Here is a 17,038-nt window from a genome sequence, read left to right on the forward strand (position 1 = left end):
CTCAAGCAAATCTTGCCAACACCTGCAAATTCATCCAACTTCGAAGTCGCATCTTTCTGCCATTTTTTATCCAGTCGCGTTGCTCCCGCCAGCCTCATCACCTTCAAGCCACCATTACCAACATCGCGATCACATCAAAGCGACAATAGAGTACTTCGGACTTGTGCCATCCATACACAAGCCGCCTCATCTTCACCAGCGAAATTACGCGCGCATATCCTGATCTTAAAAGATCAGTCCTTATAACAAGCTCACCCCTAAGCAAACGCGATCCCATCCAAAATGTCGGGAAAACTCGATCAATCCCTCGATGAGATCCTCTCTTCCACACGTCGCACCGCTGGCCGTGGAGGTAAAACCGCAGTCGCACGCCGTCGAAGTCGTACTTCCAAGCCAGCCGTTCCTGCTCCGGTCGGAGGCGTAAAGAAGAATGCAAGGGGCGCAAAGGCTGCCGTAAAGCCTGTTCCAACAGGCCCATCAGGAGGAAATGGAGAAAGTAAAATTATGGTCAGCAATCTGGTAAGTCGAGATATGGCCCCTGTTAATTTTTGTCATACTAATTCTCTATCAGCCTAAGGATGTTACCGAAGATATGGTGAAGGTATGTTATCGATGAGACAACTATTGTCTTTGGAATTTTGTCGAACTCCTATTCCATCTTCTACGATGATTCATGATCCATCGATGTGATCTCCAACGTTGGCCGACTTCCGCGGGCTACATGCGGGCTTTTGGATATTTGCAACAATGACTCCTTCTCTGCTCTTGCTCGATCACATGCAGCACCTGCCAGATGAAGTCGAGCTTGTTGTCGTCTTGCATAATCCTAATTCTTGAAGATTTGCCTGGCAAGCATTTCTCAGAAAACGGAGCAGACAATATTTGTGGCTGAGATCAACATCTCAAACCAAAATGGCATCCTGTACAGACAGTATCAGCGAGCGCAGCAGTGGGCAAGCAGCATAGCAGATTCTCCCAGCCGACAAATACGGTCATTCGACATGTCAGACCAACGTGAGGGCATTATTTACACACTGACCTACGTCAAGTCTCGTTGGTAGCATCCTAATGGGTGTTCGGGATATTTCTACGGCAGATGAGTGATAGACTGCTTTGCACCTGGAGTATACGGACTTTCGGTCACTCGATGATGATGTCAGGCCTCGGCGGTGTTCCACTCTCATCTTGGACTTGATCTTTCCCGGCCGACCTCAGACATATTCTAACGCTTACTGCTCGCTCGCTGTACTGCCCCCGGTGATATTGTTCCGGTTCGATTACGAGATTGCGCGATTTCCCTTTCTACCAGCGGCCAACCACCAGACACGCTTCAACTTCATAGATTACCGGTTTATAAATAACTAACCAAAGTTGCACAAATAGGAATACTTTGTCAAAGCCGTTGGACCTGTCAGAAGGGTGGAGTTATCATATGGGCCTGGAGGCGTTAGTCGTGGGATTGCCACCATCTTCTTTATTCGTCCCGACTCGGCCGTTAAAGCTGTTGAGTCTCAAAATGGCGTCATGGTCGACAACCGAAGCATGAAGGTATGTCTGCTCTTCAATTCGTCATTAGAAAATACTAACGTTTCAAAGATCGATGTTATTCTTGATGCGCGGCGCGCTGCAGCTCTACCCCCGCCAAAGGGACTCAGCGATCGTATTACGTGAGCAGCTCCGAGTTCCCTTTTATATGCTTTGGATACTAATGTTTGCCAGTGGACAACCCAAAGCACAGCCAAAATCGGCTGCCAACTCGAAAGCTGCTCCAGCCATTCGTGGAGGAAAGGCCGCGCGCGGCCGTGGGGGGAAAGCCAAGAATGCTCGTCCTGCTAAGAAAACCGCCGAAGAGCTTGACTCCGAGATGATGGATTACTTTGGAGCAACTGGAAACAATGAAACCGAGACTGCCGGTGCAGGAACTGCTCAGCCTGCTGCCAATGGTGATGCAAACATGGATGATGATGTCTTGGTAAGTGGCCCTTGCACTATATGTATGAAATGTTATTAACTATTTCTCAGTGAAGAAACTATGAGGTATGCATGAGCGGGGGAACACAGGCAACCTCCAATGGCCGATAATGGACCACCACAATTTGACGCGCGCGTTTCTTTTCACATTAAACCGAAAATCCATGCTGCGATTGTATTACTGCTTAGCTCGACACCTTTTCGGGACCGCGGGTCTATTTCTTTTAAGTCTATGGATGGGGGGAACATTTTATATCCTAATGGACAGTCGATCGGCAGACGTTGACCATCACGAAATTGTAATTTAGGCGCAATGCCAATGCGAAGAATCTTTCGGGACAGAACGAATGAAGCAACTTTCCGAGCCACATGACTTTCGAACTGTGACGAATCCAATCGTAGCGGCACCCCAATCAGGCGGGGCACGCTGTTCGAGAGCTGAACAAACACAGTCCTCGTTCCAGTTTTCTGCCCAAGCTGTAGAATATTTGACACCGAGTACCTTGTTCGCTACCTCGCACGGGCACGCCATCCCATCCACCTTGTCCAATTTCTCTCAGTACATCTTGAGAGGTCTCAAGGATCTATGCCCAAAGAATCACCGACAATACCCGCGAAGTTTGGGTGGCGGGAGAATTGCCAACCAAGTTTCCGAGAACTGTTTCGCGCAAATAGGCCCCAAGTTTGGTCGTGCTCTAGGGGCTGGCTTATTTCCTGGCCACTGAAAACCAGCCTTACCTTCATACGTGCAATTCTTCAGTCAGTGAAACCCGGCTGCGTGCACGAAAAACAAACAGATCATTCCTTTGCATTGTGAAGGTATTATCACTTTACTGCACCCCAGCTCATGCCTAATCTGCTTCGAGTGTCAGACGCTCATGCAACTTTTCCGAGAGCTCCTTCAACAGCATTAAAATTCTTTGTGGGGCGTGGAATTAGTTATCATATCGAAATCAATCTATGACGAGTGTAATCCCGATGCTCTTAAAAGGAGCATCTTAATTCTTGCAACAGAGCCACAATCAGTTAAACCATTTTTCTCTTTTCATGCACGATCATTCAATAATAGTCAAGCACTATATCTCCTCGATCGTACCGTAGAACTGGCTATACTATCACAACTGTCGCTCCCTCTGCCACTTTCAACCACTCAACTTGCTTAAAACAACCCGGCGAGCTAACTACCCGATTCGTCCCAGTCTCTCCAATAGCATTCCAGCTATCACTATTTGACAACCACACCAACATCCATAGATCTCGGGAGCGGTTCTGCATGTGGATTGGCGGCGGGTAGCCGCTGGCAGCCCCCAGACGACAAGCTCGATGAAGATATCACATGGAGATCGAAGGATTGGATACCGAGGTTTGTTTTGATTGTTCCTGAGTGTTTGAATGATTGAGAACGTTTTTTGTAAGCATGTGTGTTGTCAGTTTGGTGAAGCTGCTATGTTTCCCCGCGATTGAACGGAGGTTTGACTGGAGTGGGGTGCGGGGGAAGTGTCGCGTAGAGTTTTAGAAGCCGGGGTTTGTTTACGGGCCTTGTTTGTGGTTTCTTTGATTTATTTGTATGTGGATACACTTGGATCGGGGAAGATCTTTAGTTGTTCTCATTTTGAGATTCATCACATTCTTTTTGCGCTCTTTCACAGTTGTATTGGTTGGCGACTAAGTTCGATGTTCCAAGTGGAATTAAAGTAGTTCTTCACCAGCGAATCAACAGGGGTGCCAACGATCACTTCTCGCTACCCATTCGTCAACTAGATTTCAATAAGCCCCGAGCTCCCCAAGCCTCTGGCGAATTATCTGTGTATTTGGCGCCGGAGCAAAGACTCATCACCAGACCGGATAAATCAGGACTTGTATTTGTCCATGAGTGTCTCTTGGTGCAAATGATTCGGGGGACATGTCTGCTTTGAGACTGGGAGGATTGTAATAAAGCTTATGTACGGCACGGGATCCTGGTATAGTTGTGGAAACCCCGCGTTAAGATGTCGAGTTGATGGTGAGAGGGGAAAGAGAGGTGTATAAAGAGAGCGTGTTGGAATGGGGAAATGAGTGTTTCGTCAGGTGTGTGTGTTTGTTGTCCGAAGTAAGGTATCATTAACTTGAAAGACTTCTTCGAGACTCGCGAACCCTTTGATCAATAGTTCATCATACTTCTCGGGTTTTACTAGCAATAATACCACCATCCATCATGCGGTTCTCAACTATAACTCTCCTCTCCCTCGCAAGTCTGGCACTCGCCTCTCCCATAGCAGCACCAATTCCAAAAGCAGTCCTCACCCGCGACCAAGCCGAAAAAAGACAGACACCTCTCAACGCATTCCTAGATCTCCTCCTCGACTACCTCCCAGCCGTTGACGGAACCATCAACGCCGTGGCCGGAATCCTGACAACCTTCGAATCATTCCTAGCCGCCTTGACCGGCGAACAAACGACCTACAACGAGCTCGGAAACACTTGTAAACCATACACCGTGATCTTCGCCCGCGGTACCACGGAGCCTGGAAATGTAGGCATTCTCGTCGGTCCGCCGTTCTTGAAAGCCCTCGATATGGCTGCTGGAGCTGCGAATGTGGTCGTTCAGGGTGTGAATAACTATGCGGCGGATGTGCAGGGGTATTTGGCTGGTGGTGATGCTAAGGGGAGTGCGGATATGTAAGTCTTCCTAATCCAGCGTCTCCAATACTGAGACTGATGTTCTGGTGATAGGGCTGCTAAAATCACCACTTTGAAAGCAAAATGTCCTAATACTAAATTGATCACTGCTGGCTATTCTCAGGGTGGACAGATTATTCATAATGCTGCGAAATTACTGCCAGCGGCGACTGCGCAGTGGATTAGCAAGGTTATTATCTTTGGAGATCCTTGTGAGTATATCATCTATTACGACTAATGAGTAAGGAAGAGAACTAACTTCAAACAGACAGCAAACAACCCGTAGCTAATGTTGCTGAATCTAAGAGGAAGACGTTTTGTAATGCGGGTGATAATATTTGTGTTAACGGACCTTTGATTCTTTCTCCTCATTTGTTGTATGGATTGAATGCTGTTGAAGCGGCGAAATTTGCTACTTCTTGATTTTGCTTGGTGTGGAGTTTGGGATTGGTGCGTTTGGGTGGGGGAATATTGGGTGGTTCATTGGAGTAAAAGTGCATTACGAATTTTGTTGTCATGTTGGACTCGCATAGGTAAGGGAAGTCGTGGTCAGGAAAATCAAATGAGCATCATCTGCGAAAGTCCATTTAACTATTTCGTGTCAGCAAAAGACTGCTCACGGATGCTAGTCTGCCTTATGGTGAAGAATTTAACTGGTAGCCAAAACACGAGATTATTCGATTAAGTTGACAAAATATCCTGCATTTTATCTACGCTTTTTCGCTGAATAAGCAATTTCTCTCAGCTGCTCCTCAATGGAAGGCAAGCAGCGTGTTTAGCCCTCAACTTAGTGATAACCTGCACGTGCTGAAAGTTCAAGACCTCAGCCTTGCTAGTTGCCAGAAGTTGAGCCGTCTTGATGATATTCTTAATCTGTCTTCCATTGAGCTCAAGCTCGGCTAGAGCGTCGATCTGGTCGTCGGTAAAGTTGTCATTGTGGTCAGAACCATCAACAAATGTCAACCAGACTTGTCTACGAGACTCGAAGCTCAAGTCGCTGTATTGCAGTGAAAGATGAATTCGGCTCTCAAACGCCGCGTCCATATCCTCGACACGATTGCTGGTGAGAAAGAGGAAACCTTCAAAGTACTCCAACATGCGGAGGAAGATCGAGACGAGCTTATTTCGCTCAAGGTCGTTCTTCGATCTAGCCTCTAGGAACACATCGGCCTCATCAAGAAGCAGGACTGCCTTCCACTTGGTAGTCATGGTGAAGATCGTCTTCAGAGTGCTTTCGACGGAGGCTGGGTCAGTACCGAGATCGCCTGCAGACATCGAGTAAAGAGGGATGCGTGTGGTTTCGGCAACAGCTTCAGCTGTAAGAGTTTTACCAACTCCAGGAGGACCACTCAGAAGCATAATCACACCTTTACCCTTGCCTTTGATCACATCGTCGAATACTTCTTCCTGTTGGATCTGGCTCTGCGCAAAGGCACGTACCAAGTCCTTTGTATCTTCTGGAAGAACCAAGCTGGAGAAGGCTGTTTCGTTCCACTCGATTTCTCGAACGCTGCCAAGATCCAGCTTGAACCATTGCTTGTCTTTCAGAGAATATCCTCTGAGATACTTTGATGCAAGTAACAATTGATAAGGAGTGAGAGTGGCCGTCTCCTTGGGCTCAGTCTCTGTGGATGGGGCTTTGTAGGAATCATCGTCTCTTAGATTTGCAAGACACACTTGGTTGTTCGGGTTGAAAGTATTGAAGGCTGCAGTGTCCTATCGCGCGATAATGTCAGAGACTGATTGAACAAATAATAGCTCATGGTCCGAGTCAAGACAGAATAAATACTCCAAGCAAAACCCATAAATGTAGGGATAAAGGAAGAAAGATGCTTACGATTATGATTCTACTTTCAATGTTGAACTTGGCCTCAGAAATGTTGGTTCCTACTCCTTTGTATTGTTTGAAGTGATAGCCACATAGTGATTCCCAGGTACGACCACGCTCTATGCATCTCTGTTGAACGCCAACCGAGTCCTCATGGTACGAAAGGGGGACCATTGACAGTTCAGAAATCTTCTTGGTACCCTCGAATTTGTCAATCGTGTGGTCTTCAGTCTCCATTCCGAAGTCTTTTCCGTCCCACTCAACAAACAAAGTTTTCATCTCGAGTGTGTGAAATCCGTCATAGCTGGCGCTTTGGACCTCCATGATCCTCTCAAAATCTGCAGATTTCTGCAAGACCAAACATCCTGGCTCGAACATTGTCCAAAGGTAGTCGTGAGTCATGACACCATTGGCGATCAAGTCCTTCTGTGTCACAATGGTGTCTCGGAGCTCGAATTCGAGGGTGTCCCAGAGCAATTCCAGGTGCTTTTTGGTGATTTCGTCAGTTTCATTTTCCTTCACCTCCTCGAATTTCTCCCATCTGTGAACAAATGGTGCAAATGGTTTCTTGAACTTCAGACGTTTGAGATCTGTTGTAACACCCTCGTAGTTTTCGAACACCTTTCCTAATGCTTTCTTGAGAAGTGGACTTTGCACAATGATTGAGTTCAGGGAGAACTTCTTGCGAGTGCTAGAACTGTTGTCGTTTCGTTTAAGAAATGCAAGTTGGGCGGTTTCGTCATTCTCGACTGCCTCTTCAAGATAATCCGGGTATCTAAGAGGAGAGAATTAGACACATAAATTCAAAGTACTTGCAATCATGCCACCAGCGTCAGGTTGAACTGGCTCAGCAGCAAGTAATGATCACTTGAGAGGTAAACCTTACTTGTGAGTCCAGGCAGATGCGTCTTTGTTCTTGTAGAAATCTTTAGTCTCACACTTCATACCAGGCTCCGTGGCCTTGGGCTTGAGTGCTCTCGTGGTCGTAACTCCAGTTGTGGTGGTAGCTGCTGGGACATCCTCTGTAGGAATGGTAACCTTGACATAGTCGAGGATTTCTGGAGTTGTGCTCATATTGAAGGATTTCCAAATAATCTGAGATGAAGAGTAAGACGGAATGTGTGATAAGTAGAGAACAAAAGTGAGTTGCTTTGTCCTTTGCTGACGGCAGTCAAGTTATGTACACTTTCTGAATACCAACTTCAGTAGGAGACTCGTAGGCAACAGACCCCCATGCCAATTTCACGAGGCTGGTTCTTATCGTTTGAACTGATTGTGATACGCAAGTAAGTAGACCCTGTTGGTGACATGGAAATATGGATATCTCAAGGCTGCCATGCAGGCCGAACCTAGCGATTGCCTCATTGGTATACATTATCGAGGCTCAACTCCAGAGAAATCACTCCAAACCACATGCGGCTTCCCGGTGAGTCAGAATCTTTGTTTGCCGGACAACAAATAGGGAGGTAGAGTTTATGATTTGCCTATCTTTATAAGGCTGCTGGTGGGGATGGACATGATTGTATGCAGGAAAGCGGCCATGTCGTGAGACAACGTGAGTTTGAAGCGGGGAAGTAGGTAAGAAAATTGCGAGTCCAGAAGTCGCTCACCTTTAGGGCGAGTCTGCCTTGCCTTTTGTCGAATGAGAGATTGATGTTGAAATGATAGTCTTGTTGTGCAAACGACCTCGAGCTCGGGCTTGGGTTAGGGGTTCAATTCTCTCGCATTGCTAGCCAATAGGATTATCCGAAAGTGTGACCCGCTTTTAATCATTGACCCACTCTCCTTCCTGAGAACTTCAGAACTCTAGAGGCAACCTCGTGAGAACAAAAATGGTAAGCAGCATTCGAAATATGTCGGTCGTCTGGATAGCTAAGGCAGTCTTGAAAATCATATAATTTGTTTACTGTTCGAGGGAAACGATTCTACTTGAGATATTAATTAGCAGAAGACTGACACTGGTTTGTCTACCACAAGGCAAGAACACCTCATGTATCCATGGATGTGTACGAATCAGCAGTACCTACTTCCTTATCGCACTCAGTCGCTTAGCTGGTATGTAAGCAATGATTTTCTTATCCATATACCCCGCTTCCAGTCATGATGCAAGGCAGCAGAGCGATTCGAGATATCAAGTTTGTTTCGATCAATTGGTTTTTTGCACAGAGTTGCGAAAATACTTGGAAACGGCTACTTCAGGCAGGTGAAGGTCATTTCCCTCCAAAATTTCTCTATTGTAAGAATGTCTATTGATATGTTTAACGCCGCAAGGTTTGGCAACCCCTTCATGCGACACAACTAACGAATGTTTTCTCTTCAGAATGATGTTGATAATCCCTCCAGCCTCACAGCCATTCTATGCAGTACCCAAATTACCCCAGCAGCTTCCAATAATAATTTTGTCCCCAGTTGATTTACTCGAGATACATATTACCAGCCATCCCATGGCTTGGTCCAGTCATTAGGGTCGATTTGGGCTTTGATCGGCCAGTCATCGAGGTCCAACTCTCCGTATCGACCATTCGTGATAGGGCTTGGTTTCAAGCACGAAGCGACGCGGCCTTTGATCTGTATTAGTTAGCTTTTGTGAAACTTAGATTTAGACTTCTTACCCATTGTAAATTGTCTCCGTCTGTCCCCTCAAGTTCAGCGTCACGTAGAAAATAACCATAGAATATTAGATCTGCCAATAACGCCAGGCGAGTGTAAAGATGACCTCTGAGTTTGGTTCTTAGAGCGTTGAGATGGCTTAGTTCGCCGTCGTGTTCGTAGTCGGATAGGATAAACATAATGTCCAGCGCCGGGTTAATTTCATATAACAAACTGACCGTTGCAAATGGGTTGTTTTCAAAGGCATATATGAAATAGTGAATACGGTCGTCTTGCGTCTCAAAATCAGGCACCGGATCCATAGTCCATAGCGGGTCCCGAAGCAGTTCCCTCGACCTCAATTTAGCAATTTGTTGACTCTCCGGCGCTTGAAAAGACCTACATAACGATCTGGATACCAAATCCATCAGTCAACCTGTCTCCAATCTCCTGAACCACTGCGTGTACCATTTTCATATCCTCGTGTGTCGGATCTATACCCTCGGGAAAACACTCGCGGATACTTTGGCCGTTCGTTTTTCCCGTGGCGAAATACAAGAAACTGTAAACCTGTTTGTAATAGTCGACAAAGTATGTTCCATCTTTTTCAAGAGATACTGGATGGCCGTTACGTCTCAACAGATTCTTCTCTGTTGCTTCATCTTCAAAGGCAGCATCTGTGATCTCCTCAACTGTAACTGGCCTGGGAAATTTGCAAGGGATTTTGATGCCTCCATCTTCACTCCCTGATGCAATTGACAGATCGGTCTTTTCGGACGATGCCGATGTTGATGGATGTAGCGTTAGTCCTTTCAAGAACATAATTGATATTTGGATAAAGAATTGTTGATAATTGCCAGATGGTTGGTTGAGATTGACATTGAAAGTGACATTGAAAAGGCTTAGAAGGTTTTATGTTATAAAGTGGTAAACTTGTAAGATTAGCCCAGTCCGTAACAGTATCTTCACCTTTGCCTCCAGCTGGCAGGTCTTTCTCATGATTTTATCATTGAGCTAGATAAAATACATTCACAGCTAAGCGAGTTTATTGTCCACGGTGTCGGCATTGTCAGTGGTATGGAACTTGGGAAATTTTACCTTTAAGTAGTTGACTAAATGAGATACCTAATCGGCCCTCTTTTCTGCATACGATAGTCTCGATGTTTGGGGAATACAATTTTTCCGAAACAAGGCGAAAACTCATTGCTTGGTCCCAGTGAAACAAATTCGACGAGGAGCGAACCGCGTGGTACAGTAGTAGATATACTGTGTCGAGACTGGAAAGCGTAAGAACCCCGGTTCGTCTCAACTGTTAGATAGAACAGTTAACAAGCACCTTGAGCATGTATTCCTATCGTCATGGGCTAGCCCGGAAGTTGCTCTTTGACGAAGAGACACAGATTTAGAGCGTGCAGGAGTGCATCTTATCCAGGGGGATATTTAACGCACCCACATGGTAGAGTCAATCGATGTCGAAACTGACATTCGAACCATACACAAGACCAGAAATGGGAAGCTTCTACTACGAAGTCGATTGTTAGCTATTCGTAAAGATTCCAAAAATTGTAGCTGACTTTGACTAGTCTAGAATCTTTGGCCAGAAGCCGTTACAATACATGGCTGGATAATCATATTGTAGAGGCTCACGGGTACAGTAACTAAGTAAAATTATCAACGGCTTGGGTACCTGCAGATAGCAAGGGAAGAACGTTAAGGTTCAAGATAAGACGAAGAAGTAAAAGTGTGGAGAAAATGATCATCTCAGTAGATTTGGAGCATCTGAACGTTGAATTTATAAATGTATTAAGCCTGATTTTCTTGTCTATCGATCGGGCTTGCAGTGCAAAATGCTGTGTTGAACAGGAATACCAGAGGCTTGGGAAAACTGCGATTGCCAATGTCGAAGCCCCACTTTCGGTTCATCGCTTATTCGACGACCACGACAACGACCTGCTCTCATGGGGACGACAACACGAACAGACATAATGACCAGAACACAAATCGGTCTTGACATCAAAACCGGGCTTTGAACATACCAGAGAACAATCTGCTAAGGTCTGCTACGAGCGGTAAATCCACTCCCCGAGCGGTTCTCCATACCTTGGATACTAACCGAAGAGATCACGATGTGTTCGGGAGCAAGATACTCTGTCACAAGGAAAATGTCGGACATTCGGGACAAACTTTGTAAATCGCATGGTTATAGGTGTTGTCTTTCACTGGTAAAGTTCTGATTGGAAGAATCATGCAAGTAGCAACATGGTAAGATGTAAGAAAAGATCTACCCATGCAATCTTCCCTTGAGGTCGACAAACTTCGGGGCAAGTCGAATTGATTTCTGTTGGGTTTCGCTCTTTCTTTCGCGAAAGGCACATCTTTTTAAAGCTGAAGAGATGTGTGTTTATGATTACATGCAATAATGCAGACACATTGAGCTTCTATCAGGAGATTTCTACACTCCGGAACTCTCTCAACCCTCTCTCCTCATTCATGTTACTCAGTACCACTGCCTTCTCTACGTGGAATCTGAATTGTAGCTGTGACATACCTCACAGGTCGGTATCATCTTCAGAAACGGCAGAAATGCTGAAGCACTAACAGACTTGGCAGACTTGGACCCCCTTCAACTTCGATACTAACTTTTCTTCCTTCCTCAGCTTCCAATCTAGACTTGTTTCGATCTATCTTGATATTTGGAGTTTGGCCTCGTCTCATTTCTACTCTCGATGTCTAGAGCGGAGCATCTATTTATCTCTCTCTCCTAACCTCACCTCAGCCCACTGACCCGAGCCATTTATCTCGAGTCTCTAGATTTGTTATCTCCCAAAATCAGTACGTTTTACATCTTCACCTTCCTCCTACACTTCTTTACACATCATCTTTGCACGGTCACCTCCAGGTTCCCCTCAACAAACCTCCATTATTCCTCACGCGGTTGCTAATTCTTCCTCATGATAACAGACCCCTCATCGATATTCATTCTCACTACTATCAAGTTGCTTCACGATCTTTAGCTCACGAACGGTACCCAATCAGCCTCTACACAGTTCTGATTAGAAGCTCGCTTTTTTTGCAGCTACAACATCTGAGAGAGTGGAAAGGCAAGCATTCAGAGGGTTTGTTCATCTTCACTTTCATTGTTCCCCGCCGAAGTAAAAGATTCTTGGAATTTTGCTTGTAACATGGCTTAACATCATTAAAGCTGTGAAGTTATTTCCTTTTTTGCTTTTGTTGCTCCGTTAATTTACATCCCGAGAGATGGGGTTTCGTAGGCTTTGGGTACATTTACATCTTGGCTAGTTTGACACAAGATAAAACTTGACGTACTAGGGCGAACTTTCAGAACTCATGCTTCAGTCAGGAAAAGCTAACTGTTCCACAAGCTAACTGTTCCACAGAAAATGCAAAATGTGTTTTGCCTGGAAGTTTAGAATGAGCTCTCCAGAGAGGTCTATGGGCTTACTCCAGGAACCTCATGAGAACTTACCTCACGGCTGCTCAGTTTCTATCCTTGAAGGGACTGCAAACATTGCCATGAACGACCCTGTTTTGCATTCGCCAAGTACTCCAATTATCAAAACAGAACAAAATATTTTCGAGGAGTCGACATCGATCCCCCAAAATAAAAGACTTCACTCCTCCGCCTTTGATTTGGATGAAGCGTATGGAGACCTCGAACCGCAGAATATCTCGAAAAACTCTTCTCCAGGCCCTCGGGAATCTTCTCCTAGCCTATTCGTTCCAGAAGACAATGCTGCGACCACTCATCTTCCGGACGACCAAGACGAAGTCTTAGCGAAGGCTTTACGCGCCGAGCTTGATGATGCTCCTACATCAAAGCTTTCTTGCAAACAGAAAGTCGCGCGAAAGAAAGGAGGGAAGTCGATGCACGAATCGCGGCTGGTGCAGCGAGAAAAGGCTAAGAAAAAAACCGAGAACAGCAGTCCTGCAAGAAAGAAACAGAAGAAATCGGAAGTCCTAGACGCAAACTGCGATGGTTCTGAAACTATCACGCGACTTCTTCAACATGACCCGACTTTTGCTGTTCGCCCCAAAATTGCAAAGGCACCCGATTTCCTGGCCTCAAACAGAAAGACACAACTTTCAATGCAGAAGAAATTCCGCCCAGAGAAAGCAGATATCAAACAATTTGGGATAGATCAGTCTGCGTTGAAAAAGTCGCTATCCTATCTAGGGCGCCATCATGTACGCATTCAGAATGATAAGTATCTAATGAAGGGTATGAAAACTGGTAAGTTGTTCTCTATGAAGCTCTGGGAGTAGGTTGCTGATATTAACAGCACTATATGCTCACCAAATGATTGGAGTGCAGTGGATGATCGAGCGAGAGAATCCAACTGATATTTCTGGGGGTCCCAGAGGGGGAATTCTTGCGGATTCTATGGTAAGTTACTTGTTGAAACCAACATTAAGTGTATGAGCTAAATCCGTAACATCAGGGTGTTGGAAAGACTTTGCAAGCTCTCGCTGTAGGTTTATAAATTATATCTTATGATATGGTATCTAAATACAATGATTACTTGATCCAAAGTCAGCCTCCACCTGACGATGTCTCGCAAGATCGAAAGATCACACTCATCGTAGTACCGTCTGCTTTGGTAGGTCAAAAAGAACTAGGGGTCTAGAGCGACTAGTAATAGATGTTTTACAGAAATTGCAATGGTTGAAGGAGATAAAGAAACATGCAGGTCCTCTAAAGGTTATGATCTACAAAGCTTCTTTGAAGTTAGAGCTTTGGCAAATAACGGATTGTGATATCATGATCACTTCTGTAAGTAGCAAACTAAATTGGTATGAAAAAGAGAGTAACGTTCGACAGTGGAATGAAGTCTCGGCTAGTTGTCCTTATCCAGACGCTACAATTATTAACGAGCTTCGTGGGCGTACTGAGAGCCGAAAGAAAAAAGGGAACCCGGAAGAAGACGAATCCACTCCGATCGAAGAATGGATTGAACAGCACCGCGAAGAGGGAGGACTTTTGCATCAGATCAAGTTCCATCGAGTAAAGTTTTATTCTTGTATTAATCATCGATGAGACTGCTAACAAATTTACAGGTTATTCTTGATGAGTCTGTAAGAATTAATTCCGTCATTTTGTTTCTTAAGAGGCTAAGCAAATCAGCATAACATGAAGAATCATCTTTCTCGCCGAAGCTTAGCTGCATGTACGCTGATGACAGATCGGCCTTGGGCGATGAGTGGAGTAAGTTCTGCTCTCACCCGCTGTTCTAGCTGCTCGCTAATGCCATAAGACCCCAATAATGAATCGCTTAGAGGGTATGTATGACCAGTATCGATATTTAAAAAGCTTACCCGAAGTAGAGTTTTATCCGTACTTTCGCTTCCTGAATTACCATGAGGTTGCTCCAAGCTATAGAATGTAAGTGATCTCCCAGATTCGTGCTGCTTATGATGAGGTCTAATGCAGAGACAGATTCAAGAATCGGTATTGCGATCCTAAAAATGTTCATGCCCCAACGCAGTCACTTATACGAATAAATCAACTAATAGTACCGTTAGTTGACATCGAGCAATGAACTGGATCAGCTCCTCTGCAAAACAATGTTACAGTAGGCTTCCCAGATAATCAAACAGCTGTATACTTCAAAAGACCGAAGGCTAAATGTGTATCCAGCCGAAAGCCAACAGACATTTTCCTTGGGCGGCCAATTGTTGACTTACCAGACGCACACGAATACATTCGCATACTTGAGCATGGCCGTGAAGAGAAACTTCTCTACCGTGCTTTCGAGGATCGACTTCGAGAGCTTATGAATGAGTATCTTGATCCAGAGAAGGCCACTGACGAGCAAAAGAATTTACAGTATTTTGTTGTTCATCTTACAAGATTGAGACAATGTACAGCTAATCCCCTACTAGTGGAGAGGCAAATAAAGGTACAGTGGATTCTGGTGCTTCACCTGTAAATGATGTATATGATCTGATAACACGCAGGCTGCCCTGGAAGTCAAACACCTCAAAGGCCTGGAGAAGAAACTTCTTGCTTTGAACTCTCCCGAAGATATTACAATTCTAAACAGTATGCTTCCCCCCCTTCTGCCTATGTTGGGCTTATCTAATGGGTCTTCTCTTTTTCAGAAGTGCAAGACTGGATAAAAGAAAAGGAACTAGCAGAGAGAAGACCTGCATGGCAGAGCGCAAACGAAGCTATCGACGCACAAAAAGAAGCCCAGTGTTCTCTTTGCTTTGAGTCTGCAGACCAGTTTCACAAGGTTACTATCAAGAAATGCAGTCATATTTTTTGCGACGATTGCATGGACAATGAGATTGCAAGCCTGGAGGGAACTGATCCTGATTGCGAAGGCGTAGGCGTTCCAGTCCTTACAAATCACGATCGAGTAATATTGCTAAATTGATTCTAGGTGATTTTGTGTCCTAAGTGCGATACTCCGTTCGAACCGGCAAAACATCTTAAACCTTGGAGTCCAAAGAATAGCCGGAGAAATCCAACAGTGCACCGAAAAGGCAAAGACTTCTTGCAGTTCCACCCGAAAATAACATCGTATACCTGGGCGGAGAAATACGACCGAGGAATCCCAATTATGAAAAGCGCCAAAACGCAGGAAATGACGATGATCATAAAGACACTGCTGACCGAGACCCCCGAAGAGAAAATCATCATCTTCACCCAGTGGAGAGGTTTTGCGGCAATCGCTGGTCGAATGCTTGAAGAGATGGGCTGCCAATTTGTCTATTTCACGGTAAGTTGCAATACATTCTGATAGGTAATATCTATGTATTCATCTTCTCCAGGGCGACAAAGCTCCAGAAAAGCGTAATATCGCGGTGAACACTTTCGAAAGTGACCCAAACGTTAACGTTATGATTGCTGGTCTTGGCTGCGGTGGTGTTGGCCTCAATCTTGCGTTTGCAAATCGAGTAATCAATATGTGAGTAGGCTTGCCTTGGATTTCCTCAGCTGTCACTAATATTGAGTAGCGACTTGTGGTGGAACGTCTGCCTGTAAGTTCATTCCTTCTATACACACGATGAACTGGTGCGCAGTTACGGATTTTCGTGTCCTGACTGTTACATATCCAGAGAACAACAAGCATTCGGTCGAGTTCATCGTATGCCCCAACAACGTGAGACGCATTTTGCGAAGCTTATTGTCAACAATACTATCGATTCGCGTATTTACGAAAGTAAGTTTGTTATCATGCTTTAGGAGCTGGAGCTCACACTTTATTTTACAGAGCAGCTCGATAAGCAGTCCATCATTGACCCGAAAATGAAAAAATTAACGAAATACGAGATGGCTTCTCTTCTTGGAAAGGTAGTTACAGGTTGGTCTTTCCGAACACAAGATATAAAGCATCAGCTAATCTTCTATACAGACGAGAACGGTAGAAAGCGAGTTGTTTCAGACTATGATGACGAGAAGGACGAGCATAGTGCTGGGAATGGTCATGACAACGACGACGATATCCCCATATACGACTTAGGTTCCGACTCCGATGATGAGGACTACCGGGAGCTCTGAAAAGTCGATCATTTCGCCATATCAATTTTGCTATAAGTAAGGGCATCATACATTGATAGAAGGAAATTGGAGGACACCACTGGATCAATACATACATACAAAGACTTACCAGACATAAGATCTTGCAACATACATACGGAAATTATTATTCGATAGATACATTGATCAACACAAAAGTTATGATTTAGGCAGCTACAACATCAAAAGCAATAAATATATTTACAGCATCTGGTTTTACATGAAATATTGGAATGTATCACGTCAAACTAACCTGAATTTTAGAGCATTGGCTGGACAGAAAGACACATGAATGACATTCGGTATCAAAGAAAACCACGATCGAGTCAAGATTCCGCACCAGACATCATCATGTGAACCTCATGGAGCAGGCTGACGGGTTTAGCGACAAGTTCAATCTGTGACAGATTGAAGAAATCAGTAACCCAATAGAGCCAAATCTCTCCTGA

At 44.9% G+C, this 17,038-nt stretch overlaps 5 protein-coding genes across 5 annotated transcripts; 3 read left to right on the forward strand and 2 right to left on the reverse strand.

Annotated features, from left to right (window-relative positions):
* Window positions 1–282: 282 nt before the first annotated feature.
* On the forward strand, window positions 283–2,696 carry GLAREA_01589 (RNA-binding, RBD; the record flags this gene model as incomplete). The annotated part of the gene is made up of 6 exons (XM_008088805.1): window positions 283–519; window positions 572–601; window positions 1,384–1,548; window positions 1,597–1,667; window positions 1,720–1,972; window positions 2,424–2,696. 6 exons carry the CDS (start codon window positions 283–285, stop codon window positions 2,694–2,696), a joined length of 1,029 nt encoding a protein of 342 aa, XP_008086996.1.
* Window positions 2,697–4,165: 1,469 nt separating this feature from the next.
* GLAREA_01590 (alpha/beta-Hydrolase) lies at window positions 4,166–5,052 on the forward strand (the record flags this gene model as incomplete). Its single annotated transcript, XM_008088806.1, has 3 exons — window positions 4,166–4,629; window positions 4,684–4,841; window positions 4,898–5,052. 3 exons carry the CDS (start codon window positions 4,166–4,168, stop codon window positions 5,050–5,052), a joined length of 777 nt encoding a protein of 258 aa, XP_008086997.1.
* Window positions 5,053–5,370: 318 nt separating this feature from the next.
* On the reverse strand, window positions 5,371–7,531 carry GLAREA_01591 (P-loop containing nucleoside triphosphate hydrolase; the record flags this gene model as incomplete). The annotated part of the gene is made up of 3 exons (XM_008088807.1): window positions 5,371–6,345; window positions 6,467–7,232; window positions 7,344–7,531. 3 exons carry the CDS (start codon window positions 7,529–7,531, stop codon window positions 5,371–5,373), a joined length of 1,929 nt encoding a protein of 642 aa, XP_008086998.1.
* A 1,356-nt stretch (window positions 7,532–8,887) lies between these two features.
* On the reverse strand, window positions 8,888–9,868 carry GLAREA_01592 (uncharacterized protein; the record flags this gene model as incomplete). The annotated part of the gene is made up of 3 exons (XM_008088808.1): window positions 8,888–9,025; window positions 9,070–9,403; window positions 9,450–9,868. 3 exons carry the CDS (start codon window positions 9,866–9,868, stop codon window positions 8,888–8,890), a joined length of 891 nt encoding a protein of 296 aa, XP_008086999.1.
* Window positions 9,869–12,454: 2,586 nt separating this feature from the next.
* Window positions 12,455–16,571, forward strand: GLAREA_01593 (P-loop containing nucleoside triphosphate hydrolase; the record flags this gene model as incomplete). The annotated part of the gene is made up of 19 exons (XM_008088809.1): window positions 12,455–13,298; window positions 13,348–13,451; window positions 13,507–13,536; window positions 13,603–13,665; window positions 13,719–13,838; window positions 13,887–14,069; window positions 14,123–14,140; window positions 14,190–14,270; window positions 14,588–14,637; window positions 14,703–14,891; window positions 14,948–14,969; window positions 15,023–15,107; window positions 15,167–15,393; window positions 15,451–15,789; window positions 15,842–15,978; window positions 16,028–16,051; window positions 16,130–16,233; window positions 16,285–16,374; window positions 16,426–16,571. The coding sequence occupies 19 exons, from the start codon at window positions 12,455–12,457 to the stop codon at window positions 16,569–16,571; spliced, it is 2,856 nt and encodes a 951-aa protein (XP_008087000.1).
* Window positions 16,572–17,038: the final 467 nt, after the last annotated feature.

The sequence above is a fragment of the Glarea lozoyensis genome, assembly GCF_000409485.1.
Source record: "Glarea lozoyensis ATCC 20868 chromosome Unknown GLAREA7, whole genome shotgun sequence".
NCBI classification, from domain to species: Eukaryota; Fungi; Ascomycota; class Leotiomycetes; order Helotiales; family Helotiaceae; genus Glarea; species Glarea lozoyensis.